The sequence below is a fragment of the Heptranchias perlo genome, chromosome 4 (genome assembly GCF_035084215.1).
Source record: "Heptranchias perlo isolate sHepPer1 chromosome 4, sHepPer1.hap1, whole genome shotgun sequence".
Lineage (NCBI taxonomy): Eukaryota > Metazoa > Chordata > Chondrichthyes > Hexanchiformes > Hexanchidae > Heptranchias > Heptranchias perlo.
Window position 1 is genome coordinate 35182934 of NC_090328.1, and position 17021 is coordinate 35199954.

General features: G+C 46.0%; 1 protein-coding gene across 1 annotated transcript in view; it reads left to right on the plus strand.

Annotated features, from left to right (window-relative positions):
- msh3 (mutS homolog 3 (E. coli)) overlaps positions 1-17021 on the plus strand; it is a 292863-nt gene that overhangs the window by 88497 nt on the left and 187345 nt on the right. The window contains exons 11-14 of the mRNA XM_067982781.1: positions 1909-1993; positions 3976-4085; positions 10569-10701; positions 16340-16527. Coding sequence (XP_067838882.1) covers positions 1909-1993; positions 3976-4085; positions 10569-10701; positions 16340-16527 — 516 coding nt within the window. The remainder of the gene's footprint in view (positions 1-1908; positions 1994-3975; positions 4086-10568; positions 10702-16339; positions 16528-17021) is intronic.

Consider the following 17021-nt stretch of genomic DNA (forward strand, 5'->3'; position numbering starts at 1 on the left):
GTCCTCTTGAAGTCTGTTATCCTCCTCACTGTTTACTACACTTCCAAGTTTTGTGTCATCTGCAATATTTGAAATTGTTGCCCTGTACACCCAAGTCCAAGTCATTAATATATATCAAGAAAACAATGGTCCCAGTACCGACCCCTGGGGAACACCACTGTATGCAGTCCTCCAGTCCGAAAAACAACCGTTCACCACTACTCTCTTTCCTGTCACTTAGCCAATTTCATATCCATGCTACCACTGCCCCTGTTTTTCCATAGGCTTGTCAGCAAAATTGAAGCCCATCATGTGGCATTTTATCAAACGCCTTTTGAAAGTCCATATACATGACATCAACAGCATTGCCCTAATCAAGTCTCTCTGTTACCTCATCAAAAAACTCAATCAGGTTAGTTATACACGATTTTCCTTTAACAAATCCGTGCTGGTTTCCGTTATTAGTCCATACTTGTTCAAGTGACTATTAATTTTGTCCCGGATTATCGTTTCTAAAAGCTTCCCCACCATTGAGGTTAAACTGACTGGCCTATAGTTGCTGGGTTTATCCTTACACCCTTTTTTCAACAAGGGTGTGACATTTGCAATTCTCCAGTCCATTGATGATTCAAAGTTGTTCTTTTACACTAAAAAAAATTGAATTAAGCAATGTAAATAACACCACAAATTGGGAATTTAGTACAAAAAAGTGACTTATCAGATGATTTGAATTAAGCAACTTTGAATATGGATCACTATGGTGCGGCAGTTTCTCCAAGGAAAATAATGAACGTGTTAGAAAGCTCTTAAGCCTAATATTAAGCCAAGTAATAATTATCTCCTGATTTTGAGATTTTCTGTTCCAGAGTAAATATAATCACTCCTTTAAAAGATGGGTTGATTTATCACAGTGTTTGATGGTTGGAAATGTGCACAACGGTTCGGGACTACTAAAGTATTTGACAATTAACAACTGTGCGAATTGTCACCAAAAAAAGGTGCAAATCTGTGATTTTATAGTGTATATGCTCACTGGCACAGCTCACCACTATTGCCAGCTGAGTAGAGTTTGGACCTTTCAACTAACCTGAAGTCTGGAATCTGGTGGGGGTGAGGGCGGCATAGCAGGGCTCTAATTCTGCAGGACATGCTACAATAACAGCCAATATGTATGAAAAATAAAACATTACCCTGCAAGCAAGTACTTTAATGGGTAGGGTGATGCTAGCTGGGCAAAAATTGGGAAGCTTGACAGCACTCTATTGTTTTAGCTGTTGAGCTGTGTGGTTTTAGCTGTTGAACTACATCAGTACCCCTGCGCACTCTTAGGGTCCTTTTAAACTTTCTCTCTGCCCACCTGCCCATAAGCTCTCCTGACTTCTGTAAGTGGAGTGATCCCAATGGGGAGGGAGAGCATGCGCTCCACACGGGCAAACAAAAAACTCGCTTTCTTGGCAGCTTGGCTTGGAAGCTCTTAAAAATAGTGATGGGATTCTGTGTGCGTCAGCTGCAGACGCTTGGCTGACCGAAAACAAATAAAAGGGAATAGAAACAGAAAATTCTGGAAATGTGCAGCAGGTGGGCAGTATCTGAAGAGAGGAGATAAGCTAATGTTTTGGACTGGACTCCATCAGTTCTGATCGAGTACCCCCGGAAATTCTTAACCTATCTTTCACTTTCAGATGCTGCCAACCTCCTGCATATTTCCAACATTTTCTGTTTTTATTTTAGATTTAGTGATTTTTTTTGACTAACTAGAAAAGGGAGGTACTGCAAGGCCGAGGGATAGGTACTTTCAAAGAAAGCAAAGGCAGTGCTGGTTACAGTGCATGGGTTTGACCAGATAACTGAGAAATGATGGATGTTTTTTTTTTCTGGATGTGTCCAGTAATTATGCAAGTACTGTTTTTTGACCCCCCCCCCCTCCAGTAACTTAAGCAAGTTCTCGCAGGAGTCCACGTGCATGTCAATCAATGGAACGACCTTGAAGAACTTGGAAATTTTGCAAAACCAGGTACGAGTAAAGAGTCAAATGAAATGACTGATTGCATCTAATGTTAACATTTTCCCTGTTTTCCTAGAGCAGCAGTGAGTGGGCTGCTCTTCCTGGGTAACTTGCTGATGAGCTAGTGAATGGATTTCCCATTGGTTTGATTTGTATTCTTCCTTTCTTTCCTCCCCCTCTCGTGCTGGATTAAAATGTTCACCTTGTAGACATCGCAGTCAACTAGGCACAGCAAAAGCAACAACAGTCGGCGAGGAGTGTTTACATAGACTTGTATTACATTAAAAGATGCATCAATGCGAGGACTTATTAATAGGGACATGTGTTCTTCTAGACGGTGCTTGAGGAAGGAACATTGAATTTTGTGGCCACAATAGCTTTAGAATCGTAATGAGTTTTTACCACTCTAACTCAAATTGTAAAATTCAGAAAATGTGTACATGTCTTTTTTAAAAAAATGTTAGGTATTTGTTATTCATATTAATTGCATTGATCTTTGTATAACAGTAGTTCTGGACTGGATTGTAAAATGCATCTGTGTTCAATTGCTGCCCCCCAATCCCAATAATTGTGGGTCTCTCCAGATGTTTTTGCTGTTGTCTTTCTATGGAATATGACCAATTGTGCTTTGGCCACTTATCTGAAAGACTGTCCACAATGGGCATAACTATATGGGTAGTTCAGAACTTTGAGTGGGAAGTGGGGAGCAAAACTCCAGGATAACTTGAATACATTAGTGACTGTTTCTAGGATTTTTTTTTTTGCAGAGTCTTCTCCACTCCGTCAATGACCTCAATATAGTCCGATTTTATACTAATTCTGTTTATCAACAAAAAGAAAATATGAAATGGCTTACATTTCCAAAAAATGCTCCCTTTTTTATGTGCTGTATGTTGGTAATGTTTTTTTTAAACAAAGCAATAAGAATCTAGCATTTTAAATGCAGAGTCTTTATAAATGAAGTACCACTGCTAATAAGTGGACCATTATAGTTTTGCAGTATTCTGTGTTTTCATTTTGTTATAATGAACAGAGAAGGGTAAACTGGTATTCAGGATCACTGATATTTAAGACTGTCAATAGTCTCAATGTAATAATAGATATGTTTAATTTGTTGATGAAAATTGGAAGAAATTTTGCCTGTGCATATATGCTTTTTAAATTTTAGGTTAGCCAATCACGAATCCTGAAACAAACCAGAAGGTCTTTTTTCTCACTCTTTCCCCCCCCCCCCCCCCCCCCATTTTCTCCCCAATTTTCTTCTCTCCTGTCTTCCAGGCATTAACTTTTTGTTTGGGCGTCAGTACCATGGGCACTGGTCTCCCTCTAGTACTTTGCCTAAGTGGCTAGTATTGATGTATAAATCTTGATATTACATATTGGCAGGCTGTTCAACATCAAAGTTTAACAGTGGAACCTGATTTTTGTCCTCCCCTGACAGCTGCACATTTGTACATCCAGCAGGGGTCAGTAGTTAGCAATAAGGTATCCTGGCCAAAGATTTCTACCATCTAACGCAGGGGCTCTGGAACCAATTGTAACATCCCATCTGCTGCCATGGTTGAGACCAACTAACTCAGCACAGACTGAGGATCAAACCTGGGATCTTCATGTTTGTTTAGCTCAGCTACTCAATTGGGGCGTACCTGGCCCAATTGGGGAGTACCTGGTTTTTACCCATTACCATATATATGAAATGTTTCTTTATTAATATTGAGGCTTAAACTTGTACTTTAAAGTTCAGAAAGATTCACTTTATGACACAAATCCTGATTCACCTTATTGCAAATTGATCAGTTTACTGTTGCTTAACTTTTTAATTATACACTAGAAATTCAGTCCAGTGGTGGTAAAACAAGGCTTGTTTATAATACTCAAGGCAGAAACACCAATCAGCAGAATTGTCTTAAAAAACATGCACTGTTTGTAAAAATAAAAATAAAATAAAAATTACAAGCTTAAAACTAATTTTCTTTTGTCTTTCTTGGCAGACCACTGGCAAAACAAAAGCCAGCCTACTTTGGGTCCTTGATCATGCCCAGAATTCCTTTGGAAGACGACTACTGAAGAAATGGGTGGCACAGCCTTTAATAAAAGCAGAGTGAGCTTTACTCAGTTTTTTCCAATGCTGAGACACGTTTAGAGCTGGGATGAAGCTAAATAATTGAATTCATTGTAATACAAGTTCAGCTGAAGAATTAATTCCAGTGGTGCAGTGCAGGTTTATGAGTACTTTGCACTTCAGTGAAAAAGCCTGGTACTGGTTATAAGGATTGTGGTTGAACTGCAATCTTTTCAAAAGGAATACTTCTGATTTTTTTAGGATTAATGAATGCAGCTGTATTTTCAACTTTGGGGATTAATACTGTTGTATGTGGAGATGATTAAACTGGAGATTAATCTTTTAAGGCCTAAAGGTTTACTACATCATATATTCTACACCTTATTCTAGCTGTCTGTAAATGCTTGTGAAAAAAGGCAAAAGCAGTTGAAGAGAACTGTGGGTAATCGGCAGTTACTTGATTTTCTGCCCAGGTCATTGCACGAGATACCTATTATTTTATGTTGTTTGTGATCAACCCAATCTCCTTTTGTGTCATGTTATGCAGACCAAAGACAATTCTTTTTATCAGTGTGGTTGGAGGAATGATTTTGTTAATGGCAGTGTTTTTTAGAGGACAAGACAATTCCAGAAGAGGGTCTTTAGTATTTCCATTTTGTTTTTCATGACATTGCATGTTGCTTACAATTTGTAATTAATTTTTATGTAGAAAGGATTGAGGGACGTGTCCTATAAGAACTGATCACTAGACATGCCTACCATTTCAGCCAGAGCTTTATGATGGAAGTGGTGGCATTGTTTTTTTTTTGGCAAGGAAAGCATTGTTTGTGTGTATATTATACACAAAGATGAGTTACAGAGCCACTTCATGTTAGATCGGCTCTAATGCTAACTCCGCTAGTTTTTAATCACTGGTTCTCTACAAATAATGCACATTAGGCAAATGAAAGCTTGGAGCAGTCCAACTGCACATGGCCAGAGATTGTATCTTTTTGTTTTCACATCTGTAGTATACAAACCAAGGTGGAATAGTCCATTCAAATATGACGTTTGTTTATTTAAACAAATCAAATACGTTTGCAAGTAGCTCTGTTTTGTGCAAATGACATTGCTATTCATTGTCTCCTCAGGGACGCGTGAGTGGAGAGGGCTTAGAGGTGACAATAGCAGGTACAGTGTCAGCTATTAGGGTTGCACCATATGTGGATTAGTGGAGAACTCATGCTCTGGGGAGTCTAAGGAGAGGAGGGATGAGGAAATAGAGGAGCAGAGGTGAGAAGAGGGGAAGGGAATCTGATAAAATCTGCAACTTGAAAGATTTTATGCAAAAAGAATATCCAAATGTGATGAAAAGGTTGGCTTCAGTATTTGGAGGCCACCATTGACCAGAAGCGTACTTGGTCCAGCCGTATCAAGAACAGAGGCAGAGACGAATGGCTCACCACTTGACCCCTCAAATCCTCTCCTCCATCTACAAGACCCATGCCAGGAGTGTGATGAAATACTTTTTACTTGTCTGGATGGGTGCAGCCGCAACAACACTCAAGAAACTTGACATCATCCAGGACAAAGCAGTTTGTTGATCGATGTCCCTGCCACTGGACTCAATATCCACTCTCTCCACCACCGACACATTGTGGCTGTAGTACGTACGATTTACAGGATGCACTGCAGCATTTCACCAAAGTTACTTTGACTGCACCTCTCTCTCCCTTGCGGCCTCTATCACAGATAGGGACAAGAGTAGCATTGGTTTGGAAATATCATAATCCCCACGTCACTCACCATCCTGACTTGGACATATAGGGGGTTGAATTCGTTAACCCCTGAATCCATGGGTAGGTATCGCAGTGCGCGGTTAACTGCTTCCGATGCAGGCAGCACGTGACGGCAGGCAAGATTGCTGGACCGGCAAGAAAGTGCGCACCAAGGTTCTCGGATGACGTACTGGAGGCCCTGGTGGAGGGAGTGGACGAAAGGAGGGCCATCCTGTACTCGCAGGGTGGCAGGAGACCCTCTAGACACCAGCTGCAGAGGCAGTGGGAGGCTATGGCCCAGAAGGTGAATGTCAGGGGTGTGACACCGCACACGTGAGTGCAATGCCGAGAAAAGTTCAATGATTTGACTCAAATGGTCAAGGTGAGTGAATGCAAGTGTCAAGTGGCATATCCTACCAACTGCTTCACGCACGACACCCACCCCCCAACAAACGTTGCCCATCCGTACGCAACGCTGCACTTCGCATGCTGCATCTCACCCTCACATAATACCACACAACCACCACTCACAGGTCAAACACACTGGCAGCTATTCAACCATGACAGGCACATCACCCAGGCACCTTGCAGGACACTCACTGACACACTTCCCTTTGTCTTGCAGGAAAAGGGAGCAGCAGGAGAGACCTGAGGGAGGACAGGCACGCCTGCACCTCCTCGCCCCCCTGGAGAAGACAGTGTTGAGCATCATTGGGCGGGCCATTGCTGCAGACGTGGCCACAGGCAGTGCTGGAGGCTCGCGAAGGCGGTCTCTGCATATCTAATGCTCCTTCTCGTTTCCCACATCCCCTTCATCCCACAATCTTTTCTGTCTCATTTGCTGCAGATGGTGTCAGCACACATGTCTTACTTGCTCCTCTCCCCGCTCCGCAACTCAACCCGTCTCCCTTTGTCATTGCAGATACCCAAGAACTGGAGCCGGCACCATCCGAGGTGGAGGGGGAGGAAGACAGTGAGAATGAAGCCACACCGTCACTTGATCTGATTCTCACATCCACCAGCTCAGATACTGACACTGTGCATCATTTAGATGTTAGGTTAGAGGAGGGATCTGCACGTGGTGAGACACCGGGCACAAGTGCGCAGGAGCCGGGGTGGGGGGAATTGATAACGCAGGTGCCAGCTCACCGGAGGGCGAGGTCGCACAATGGTTCTGCTGCCGAGGTGTCAGATGATGACGGGCCAGGCTACAGAAGACAGCTGTTGAGTGTACACCATCAAATGCTCAGTGCACTGAAAAGCCTGCTAGAAAGCTTGCATGCAATGTCAAGGAGAATGGAGGCGTCCACCTCGATCTTGGCACAGGGCTTTGCGCAGAGCTTGGAGCCCATTCTTACCCACGTGGAACAGGTAGTCACCTCTGTCAGCACACCTGTGGAACCCACCATGTGGCAACATATGATGACTGTGCTGAAATGGAAGCTACAGCATCAAACAGCTGCCATTGCAGCACAAACCGATGTCATCAAAGGTCTGCAAGCTTCAATTGAAGCTCAACGTGCTGCAATGGCAGCTCAGACTACTGTTGTGGAAGCACAGACTGCTGCTATCGTGGCTCTTGGTACCACTGGGGCTTCCAGGGCATCACAGCAGTCCAGCAATCTGTTCTCCAGCAGATCGCCATGGCAGTCAGACCTGCTGTCCTCTCTCTGGACGACAGCCTTCCTGCTCCCACCCCTGCCACTCCATCTTGCTGTTGCCCTATCAGCCAGCCAGGCCAGAGTGCTGCAGCCCAGGCCGAGATGGTGCAGTCTGAAGCCGGGCACTCCTGGCCCAGAGCTGCTCAAGGTCGTCCTTCAAGGCCATCTGCACGCTCCTCCATTGAAGGTCAGCAGCCTTCCACCACCCATGCTCCAGCCATTGGAGATGCACTTCGTAGGACCACTAGGAAAGGAAAAGGCACACGAACGACAGGCACTAAGGGAATACACGAGGGTGAATAGTATCAGTTTGTTTGCATCATTTCATGTGTTAATTTATAAATGTGAATTTGAATTTGCTTTTGGTGGTGATTTTTATTTCTGCGATGTGCTGCGGGAGGAAGCAATGTGTAATCATATGGAGGGCGATTCGATGGTCGTGTTGGAGTGGACTGGTGGAGAGTGTAGGACTGTTGGTGACTTGGGAGGTGTTGTTTACGTTATTGATATCGCTCATGGATCAGGTGATCACGCAGAGCCCTGGCAGACAGGGCCAGTGTTCCTTGTTGCCCCCTTGCATCTTCCTCCAATTCCCCCTCCATCTCCTCAGCCTCCGCCTCAGCCGCAGCCTCCTCTGGTAAGGGTCTTGCCTGATAATTGGTGGCGAGGGCTGTTCCCTCATGATGGCGAGGTTGTGCAGCATGCAGCATACCACGACGAATCTTGACACCCGCTCAGCTGAGTGCTACAGGGCTCCAACAGAACGGTCCGGGCAGCGGAAGTGTTGCTTTAGGACACCTATCGTATGCTCAATGATGTTGCGTGTGGCAGCATGGCTCTCGTAGGCCCACTCTGCACATGTCTGTGCGTTCCTGACCGGGGTCATGAGCCACCTCGAGGGTATAGCTCTTGTTACCCAGTAGCTAGCCTTTCACTTGCCGAGCCGGTTCAAAGATACGTTGGACTGCCGCATCGTGACAGCTCCCAGACTAGCAGTCATTAACCTCCGTGATGTGCTGCGTGTGGTAGCACACGAGCTGCACTTTCAGGGAGTGGAACCCCTTTCGGTTCACTAAGATGGCCGAGTTAACGTGGAGTACGCATGGCAATATGCGTGCCGTCAATGGCACTCTGCACCAGGGGGAAGCCTGCAATGCGAGCAAACCCTCATGCTCACTCGTTCTGTTTCTCTATGTCAAGAGGGAACATGGTGAACCTGTTGGGCATCTCGTACAGTGCCTCCGTGACAACCCTTATGCAGCAGTGCACTGCACACTGTGAGATGTTACACAGCTCGCCAGCAGAGGCCTGAAAGGATCCAGGGCCGTAGAAGTTCAGCGCCACGGTTACCTTCACAGCCACAGGCAGTGCTGTCCTTGCCCTGCTTTGAGGCTGCAGCAGGTGACAGATCTCCATTGCTACCTCTTTGGTGAACCTCAGCTGTCGGATCCTCGCTCATCTGGAGGTAAGAGTGGTGTTCCCTGAAGGCTGCTTCCTCCTCCTCCCCCCTCTCCTCGAGGCTTGACCTGTTCTGCATGGCCTCTCTGCATGTTCCCAGTCGTGTTCTATGCCCAGCAGGAGTCCTAGCAGACCACCCATGGTTGCCAGGAAACTTGTTCAAACATTGTTGTAAATTACGCCAACTGTAAGGCAGTACCTGCCAAACCACTCTCAAATATAGCAACTCTCTATAAGTGTAGGAAACTTCAACGAACATGTCCTATTCTACCAGCAGTCAAGAGCAATAATCCAACAACTAAGCTGCAACACCTGCATGCTCCCTTTAAATAGCGCTGCTGGGGGGAGTCCTCCAGGCACTCCGAGACACGTTCAGGTGTTCGTGGTTAAGACAATGCGTTGAGTGGAGCGTTAAGTGTCAAAATGGTGTCTATCACTTTAAATTAGCATTGCACACTGATCCAATGCATGCGTGCGCATTCTGGACGCCATTTTGGAACTTCAGGAGGCTGCGTAGCACCTAAACAACGGGCACTACACGGCCCAATTCTAGCCCATATTGTTGTTCCTTCATTGTCACTGGATCAATATCCTGGAATTCCCCACCTAATGCCATTATTGGAGAACCATCAACACAACCACTGTGGTGGTTCAAGGAGAAGGCCCACCATCACCTTCTCAGGCAGAAAAAGGATGGGCAATAAATATGGCCTTGTCATCATCGCCCACAATTAGAGAACAAGTTTTAAGAAAAAAGAGGGAGCTTGGAAGGGAGAGGACGATTGGCATATCTGCTTTGTATTATGAGTTCTGAGATGGTCAGAGATTTGTGGTGCTAATCAGCTTTGACTTTAGTTGCTACATTTCTTGGAACAGAAAGACAAAACGAGCTGAATGTTTCTTGGATAGGCTTTGTTGTCTGTTTGTCCCAATTGTGGTTCATTGACTAATGAACATGGAGCCAAATTAATCTTAAAGATGCTGCATCTGTTTTTTGCAGGAGTGTAGGGATCATCCTTTTCAGCAGCCTCTTGGATATGTTTTCTGTATAGTTACTCTGTGATATTGGTAACACTAATTTCCCACCATGGTGCGATCCGGAAAACGCAGGACAAACGCAGAAACAATAACAAATGAATCTACATTCTCTAAATAATTACAAAGAATAAATGAATCCTCTTTAAATTACCTGTACAATTCAGTATAATGTATTAATACACTTTACATTGGATGAAAAATTTAAATAAAAAATGCCATCAAAATTTGGTTACTTCTGTGCCTTTAGATTGGGGCTTTAAGCTCCTAGCCTTTTATGTCTGCTTCTCAGTGATGAAAGTCCCGTTGGAACGTCTGCCCAAACATCAGAAATATCAGTGGATCTTATAAAGGCCATTATTTTTCATCATGATGCATAATTAATGAGGTTCCTGATCAAAAATAGGAGTACAGGCTGGAAGGATATATGTTTCATGTGCGTTTTCAGCAGAGGTAGGTGGAAGTGCTAGTCACCTAATTTCTTGGTTGTTCTTCACCTGAACTCCAGCAGTGGTGGTGATCCACCGGTCAGAACATCCCTGCTATTAGCTCTTTATATAAAATGTTTTTTTTTAAAAAGTAAACATTGCCTTTCTTCATTGTATTTCTAGTGAAATTAATGCTCGTTTGGATGCAGTCACTGAAATCCTGTCATCAGAGTCCATCGTCCTGGCCAAGACCCAAAACCTGCTGTCTAAGCTCCCTGATCTGGAAAGAGGCATCTGTAGTATTTATCACAAAAAGGTACATGTGCACAATGAGTATAAACCAATGTCAGTTCATCCTTTAGAGGAGCTTATCTGGAAATTAATTGGGAAGAAACTCGGAAAATAATCTTTATTTGTACATGTGGAAGCACATGCATTCAGCAGTGAGCTGAATAATTCTGTTGGGAGAATTTATGCTTTTGCAATTTACTGGGATCCAAATTTGGATTAAGCCCTATTTTTGCACGATCACAAGCTACAGGTGACTGTCAAAAGTTTTGGTCTTTTGGGGTTGTAATGCAGTGCCTTTCAGTATAGTATAAGTGTTCTCACCATTGTGCCATTCCTGGCCGTGAATGAGCTGGTACTGTTAGCACAAGCAAAACAGAAAATGAATAGTTCAGGTTAGCAGCACTGCCACCTGACACCGTAGATAGACTTGTTAGTGGCAGACATAGATACACAAAATAACAAATCTGTAAAATCTACTCCTTTACTGGAATAATAATCTTCAGCAATACATTTAATTAATTTCACATTTTTATGCTACAAAGTAATTTGTGTTGTGCGGCTGCCTTTTATTAGCTCCCTAAGTAGAGTATCCCAAACCATGAATTGAGGAATAGATGAAACTAGGAGGTATCTTTATTCAGACAAATTTAATCGAAATTAATAAGAGGTGAAATGGTTCATGCTTTATGTAAAACAGGAATTATGCAAAATAATCCACTTCTCGTTGACCAACTTCAATCCATGATGTAAAACAGTTGGAGTTGGATAATACAAACACTGGTGAAACTATTTGTTTCCTGAAACCTGCTCTGTGTAGTGCAGCATAAGTGTAACTGTCAACATGACTGTATGCCCATTGATGGGATATTATAAAAATGAATAAAATTGTTGCTACCTCAATAATGTTTTATCTACTGACTCCCAAGACCCTGATCAGAACCAGAGTTGCCCTTGAAAATCTACAGGAACGCCTGACTACTACACCAGTGTTAGCAAAGTGTAAGCAGTTCCCCATGCACAATATTAAGTGCAGTCGCCGCCTGCCTGTCTGAGTTTGTGTCTGCAATGGATCCGCAGGCACTCTTCAACTGTCCAAATACCACTGATCCCATAAAGGATGGTGAGGGGAGTACTATAAAGGCTCATGGAGTCACAAGTGCTGGTACTGTTCATGTGTATACAAACTCCAAACCGAAGGGAGGCTTTAGACTATTGCAATTTTTCCCAAACAATCTTCTCTATCACCCCTCCGCCCTCTCTTTCCCTTGTATAGCTTTCTGCAGCTGGTAGGTGGGCAGCCAATCTGCTCAAAGACTTCCAATTCAGCTGTCACCAGGAGGTGAATGGAAATGGCCTGGTTGACTCATTCTCCAATTATTTTTTTTCCCCCTTCCCCAGTGGAAAGTTGCACAGCACTTGCTCTGCACTCCCCCAGAAACACGGCTAAGGTCGGCAGCTTGTGGCTAATAACTGCCATAATTCTGCCGCAAGTCTGTGTCACAATGGTTTAATTAAACTTAAAAAAAAAACACCAATGGGATATTTCCTGTGGTTCCATAGTAACACTAATGGGGTTGAATTCTTGCTATGTGATATTGGCATATGGGTGTGTTATTAGATTTGTATGAAATTTCTGTGGCAGTTATTTTAGCAGACACATTGGGCTCAATTTTCCCGGGAAATTGCGGATGTGTTGGGGGTGGGGGGACTCCGAAAATCGGGGAAATCCCGTTCGGGTTCAGAACCCGGCTCCGACCCGCAGACTTCCGGGTTCCCCACTGATGTGTCAGGGTGCGCGCGCGCCTCCCGAATGCGGAAGTCCCACCGGCAATTAAAGCCGGCGAGATGATACTTTGCACAGTTGTTGAGATAGTTTAAGTAGATGAACTACTTAATTTTCTCCACTTTGAGGCAGTGGTGCGATTTTGAAGCATCCACAGCTTGTTTCCTGTGCTGTGGGAAACACTCCCTGTTGCAACAGACGTGTTTCAGCCAGCAGGCAGTGAGACATTCAAATGCATATTTGACAGATGGGGAGAAAAGGTCACTTATTGCAGCAGGGCACTCAGTTCTTTCAGATAAAGTTTTGGTTCCAAGATCTTTGTTTTCACTGAAAATTCTTACTTTTCACTTAAAATTCTTTTGTTCAAACATATTTAACTACTTTGCGGACCCCCTCAAACTCACACAGTCAGGATGGGGGGCGCCATGGCTGCAGTCACCACTACATCCGAGGTCGAGTAACCTCGCCAGGCATAGCGCCCACCTCCACCACTTGGATCTCCACAACACAGTACTGCACCACAGGCACCTGCACAAGAACACAGAGGGAACAACAGAGAGAGTGACGTTGCAGGTGGCACTACCTTTGCCACGGGGTCTACAGACCAAGGCTCAACTTCCAGGACCTCTCTGAGGAGCAGTGTATACGGAGGCTCAGAGTCAATTGCCAGGTAGTCGCAGACATCTGCAGCCTCTTTCGTGCCGAGCTGCTCCCGGCTAGGCCAAGCAGCATCTCCTTACCTGTCACTATCAAAGTCACCACTGCCCTCAACTTCTTTGCCTCCGGTTCATTCCAGGGTGCCACCAGGGACGTCACCGGGGTCTCTCAGTTGTCTGCACACAAGTGCATAAGGCAGGTCACCGACGGCTTGTTTTGCAGGGTCTCGCAGTACGTCAACTTCCCCATGGATGACCTCAGCCAGACGGAGAGGGCAGTGGGATTCCACTCTGTGGCTGGCTTCCCACGGATGCAGGGTACAATCGATTGCCCCCATACAGCAATACGAGCACCTCCACATGAATCAAGACTGTTCATCAACAGGAAGGGGTATCACTCCATCAACACTCAGATCGTTTGTGACCACCGCAAAAGGTTCCTTCACGTTTGCACCAGATTCCCTGGCAGCTGCCACGATTCCTTCATCCTCCGGGAATATGCACTGAATACTCGCAAGGGCTGGCTCCTCGGGGACAAGGGATACCCCCTGCACATGTGGCTCATGACACCTCTGAGGAACCCCATCACCAAGCAACAGCGTCGATATAACGACAGCCACATCGCTACCAGGTCTACAATTGAGCATGCTATAGGGCTGCTCAAGATGCAGTTTGGGTGCCTTGATCGTTCTGGGGGAACGCTTCAATACGCACCAGACAGAGTGGGACGCATTATAGGCGTGTGTTGTGCCCTGCAAAACATGGCACAACAAAGAGGGGTGCTGCTTGAGGAGGCCCCATCTGCCACCCACATTGAGGAGGAGGAGCAGGAGCAACTCATGGGCAGAGCAGCGACTCACCTGGCTGCTCGTAAGGCCAGGGAGTCAATGATATGTGAACGGTTCTCCTAACGGGTGAACGGGTGAGACGTGGGAGCCCTTTGAGTGGCGTCCCCACTTCCATGTCCCCTTTCGCCATCATCCCTCCCCTGGGCCAGGCCCACATCACTCTTACCACTCTGCTGGACAACAGTTTGGAGGACATGTGTGAAGCCTTGTAAGGCTAGTGCTAGTGTATCTGTCTGCCTGAGTCCGAACGGCCATTGTCAGGGCCTGAATGGACTCATTTGTGAGCCGTGCTTGAAGCTCAATGGAGGCTAGCCTTCTCTCCATCGCAGACATTCCCTCCCGTACCTGAGCCACCATTCCACTCATACAGGAGTTGGACTCCTCCATCCTCTGCGCTATTCTGGAGACTGTGCATGGCACCTGTTCCAGCACCTCGCAAATGTGCTGCTGTCCCTGGATCATTCTCCTTTTAAAGGATGGCCCTCAGAGTTCAGCATCTGCATCGAGCTGAGCAGAGCCTGGAGAAGAGTGCTCCCACTGACGTGGACTTTCCGCAGCTGCCGCCGCCACCAGTGTCTGCTCATGTGTGTGGTTACTCGCCAGGTGCCAACCCGCCTAACTGTGGACTAAGACCCACCGAGGTGTGTGTATCTGCGCTGGTGGATGGCTCGCTCAGATGTGACGGTGCACCCTCAGAGGCTGGCAGGTCCTCTGAGGAATCGCCCTCTGCCGTCACAGTGGTCGCTGAAGGCCCTGTAGTTGAACAGAAGGCAATATTAAGCATGATCACAGATGTGTCATGTTGCGGTGAGCATACTAAGGTGCTGAAGATGGCAAGGCACGTTAACGTCAATTCACATTGTGTCTACTGAATGTTAGTTATGTCACCAGACGTTTGTCGGGTGCCAATCTTGGCGTCCCCAACGGACAGGCACTTGAGGGTTCGGCTGAGTTCTAGCGCCTCCTGCTCCATGTCTGTGAGGATGACTATTTGTTGCGGCCCCCCCCTCCAGTCCTCGCCCTCTCCCGTGCATTCTGAGCTCTCTTCTCCTATAAGGGGAGAAAGTTCAGACGCGTGAGTGAGCGATGGTGACATGGCCAGCCGATGAATGCATTGGTTTGGGTGCGGCTGACTGAAAGAGATGCATCAGAGGGTGAGTATGAGATGGAGCCATGACATTGTATGAGGATTGGGTTAAGTGGTGGGCTGACTAATGGGGAGGTGAGTAAGTGCAGGTAAGTTGAGGATGAGCCTTATGTGGGTGTGAGAAGTGATGTGATAGAGTAGTGTTGGCAGTGCAGAATGATTTGGGGGGTGGGGGCAGTGATGTGGAAGATGGAATGTAGGAGAATGAGTAAGTGTACTCACTTTGGCTGACCTAGTTAGGTCATTGAAGCGCTTCCTGCCCTGGATCCAGGTGCGGGAGATGTTGCTGCTGCTGCTGACCTCCTCTGCCACCTCGAGTCAGGCCTTCTTGGTGGCAGAGGCAGGCCACTTCCTCCCGTCCGCCGGGTAAAACACATCCCTCCGCCTCCTCACCCCATCCAGTAGCACCTGGAGTGAGGCATCATTGAATCTTGGAGCAGCCTTTCCCCTGTGCTGCTCCATTATGATATGTGGGTGTTTGCTCCAGGAGCAGCCATTGGAGGACTGCTCCTTTTTAAATAGAGCTCCTTCACCTGACAGCTGTGATGCGAGTGCGCAGTCCGCCCGCTGTGCAGCTTTCGGACATCTAACCCGGAAGCCACGTTAATTGACTCGCGATCGTGTGGGAAACGGACATTTTTTATTGGGCAGGTTACCCACACGCCCAGTCACCTCCCCGCCCCCCCCCCCCCCCAAGCTGCCATCCCGCCTCCACTCTAATATCGGGGCCATTAACTCAGGTTTAACCCAGTTAAAATAAGTTTCATTAAAATAGAAGCTAGAGGAATTCTGTATGGATACATTAAGATGCCAATATTGCATAGTGTGATTTCACCCCATGTAAGTTTTGAATGTTCAAATTCAGCTTTTTAAAAAATGTAATTTTAGTTTAAAACTTAAATATTTTGAGTAGTGTATTAGAAGCCCGATGCGGTGATCGCTAATAGGTATCAGATGTCACATATTGTCTCTGGCCAGGACACTGGTCTCCCAAATTGCCTTTTCAGAGATCGGCAAAATGAGATGAAAGTCTGAGACAAGTAGATTTGTTTTTCTTGCTGAGCAGGCTTTTTCTTCGCTAGGCATGAATCTATATGCAGTACAGAATTAAACGGGGCTCTTTTTGATCCTGGCTGCTGATTGAAGGCAGCGGTACACCATCCAGGCGAAGCTCTGCAACTAACCCTGAGTTTGTCAAAGTTCCTAACCGATGACTTCCTGTGTTTTAGTGCTCCACGTGGGCGTTCTACCAGTTGGTCCGCACTTTATCCAATTTGGAGGTGAGGTTCCAGGCACTGCTTCCAGCTGCTGAGGCCCAGTTAAATTCATCCCTTCTGCGTAACATTCTGTTGGAGCTGCCACAGCTGCTGGACCCTGTGGATCACTACTTGAAGATTCTGGATGAAAATGCAGCTAAGTACGTTCAGCTGGAAAGATTCCATATGTGTGATTTAGTCCTTGCAAACGTGTTGCTGAATTAACCCGTTTCTTTGTTGTGAATATTGAGCATGAAGAGAAGTGCAATCTTTTTTTAATATTTTGATTCTTTGGGGTAGAAATTGGACCTCATGACTCCGTTTTCCAGCAGAAAACTGAGGTAAAAGGGACCAATTTTGCAGGGCTGGGTCCCGCGCCTCAGAGATGACTGAAATACGTCTGACTCCATATTGGGTCGTATGATTCATCGAGCATCCCTGGCGGCTGCCTAAAACAGGCGTTAGTCTCTTACTCCACTGCCCCCCCCCTCATATGTAACACCTCTTTTAGGTCCCCTTCCTGAATTTGGGCCTGCCCACTCTGGCTTTTCGTGCAGTGCATGCGGACTAACAAGCAGCCGCCAACAAAAAGTAAGTTTTTAAAAAAAAATACACTTTCACGTGGAGCCAGGAGGAGCAGAACTGCTCCTTCCGG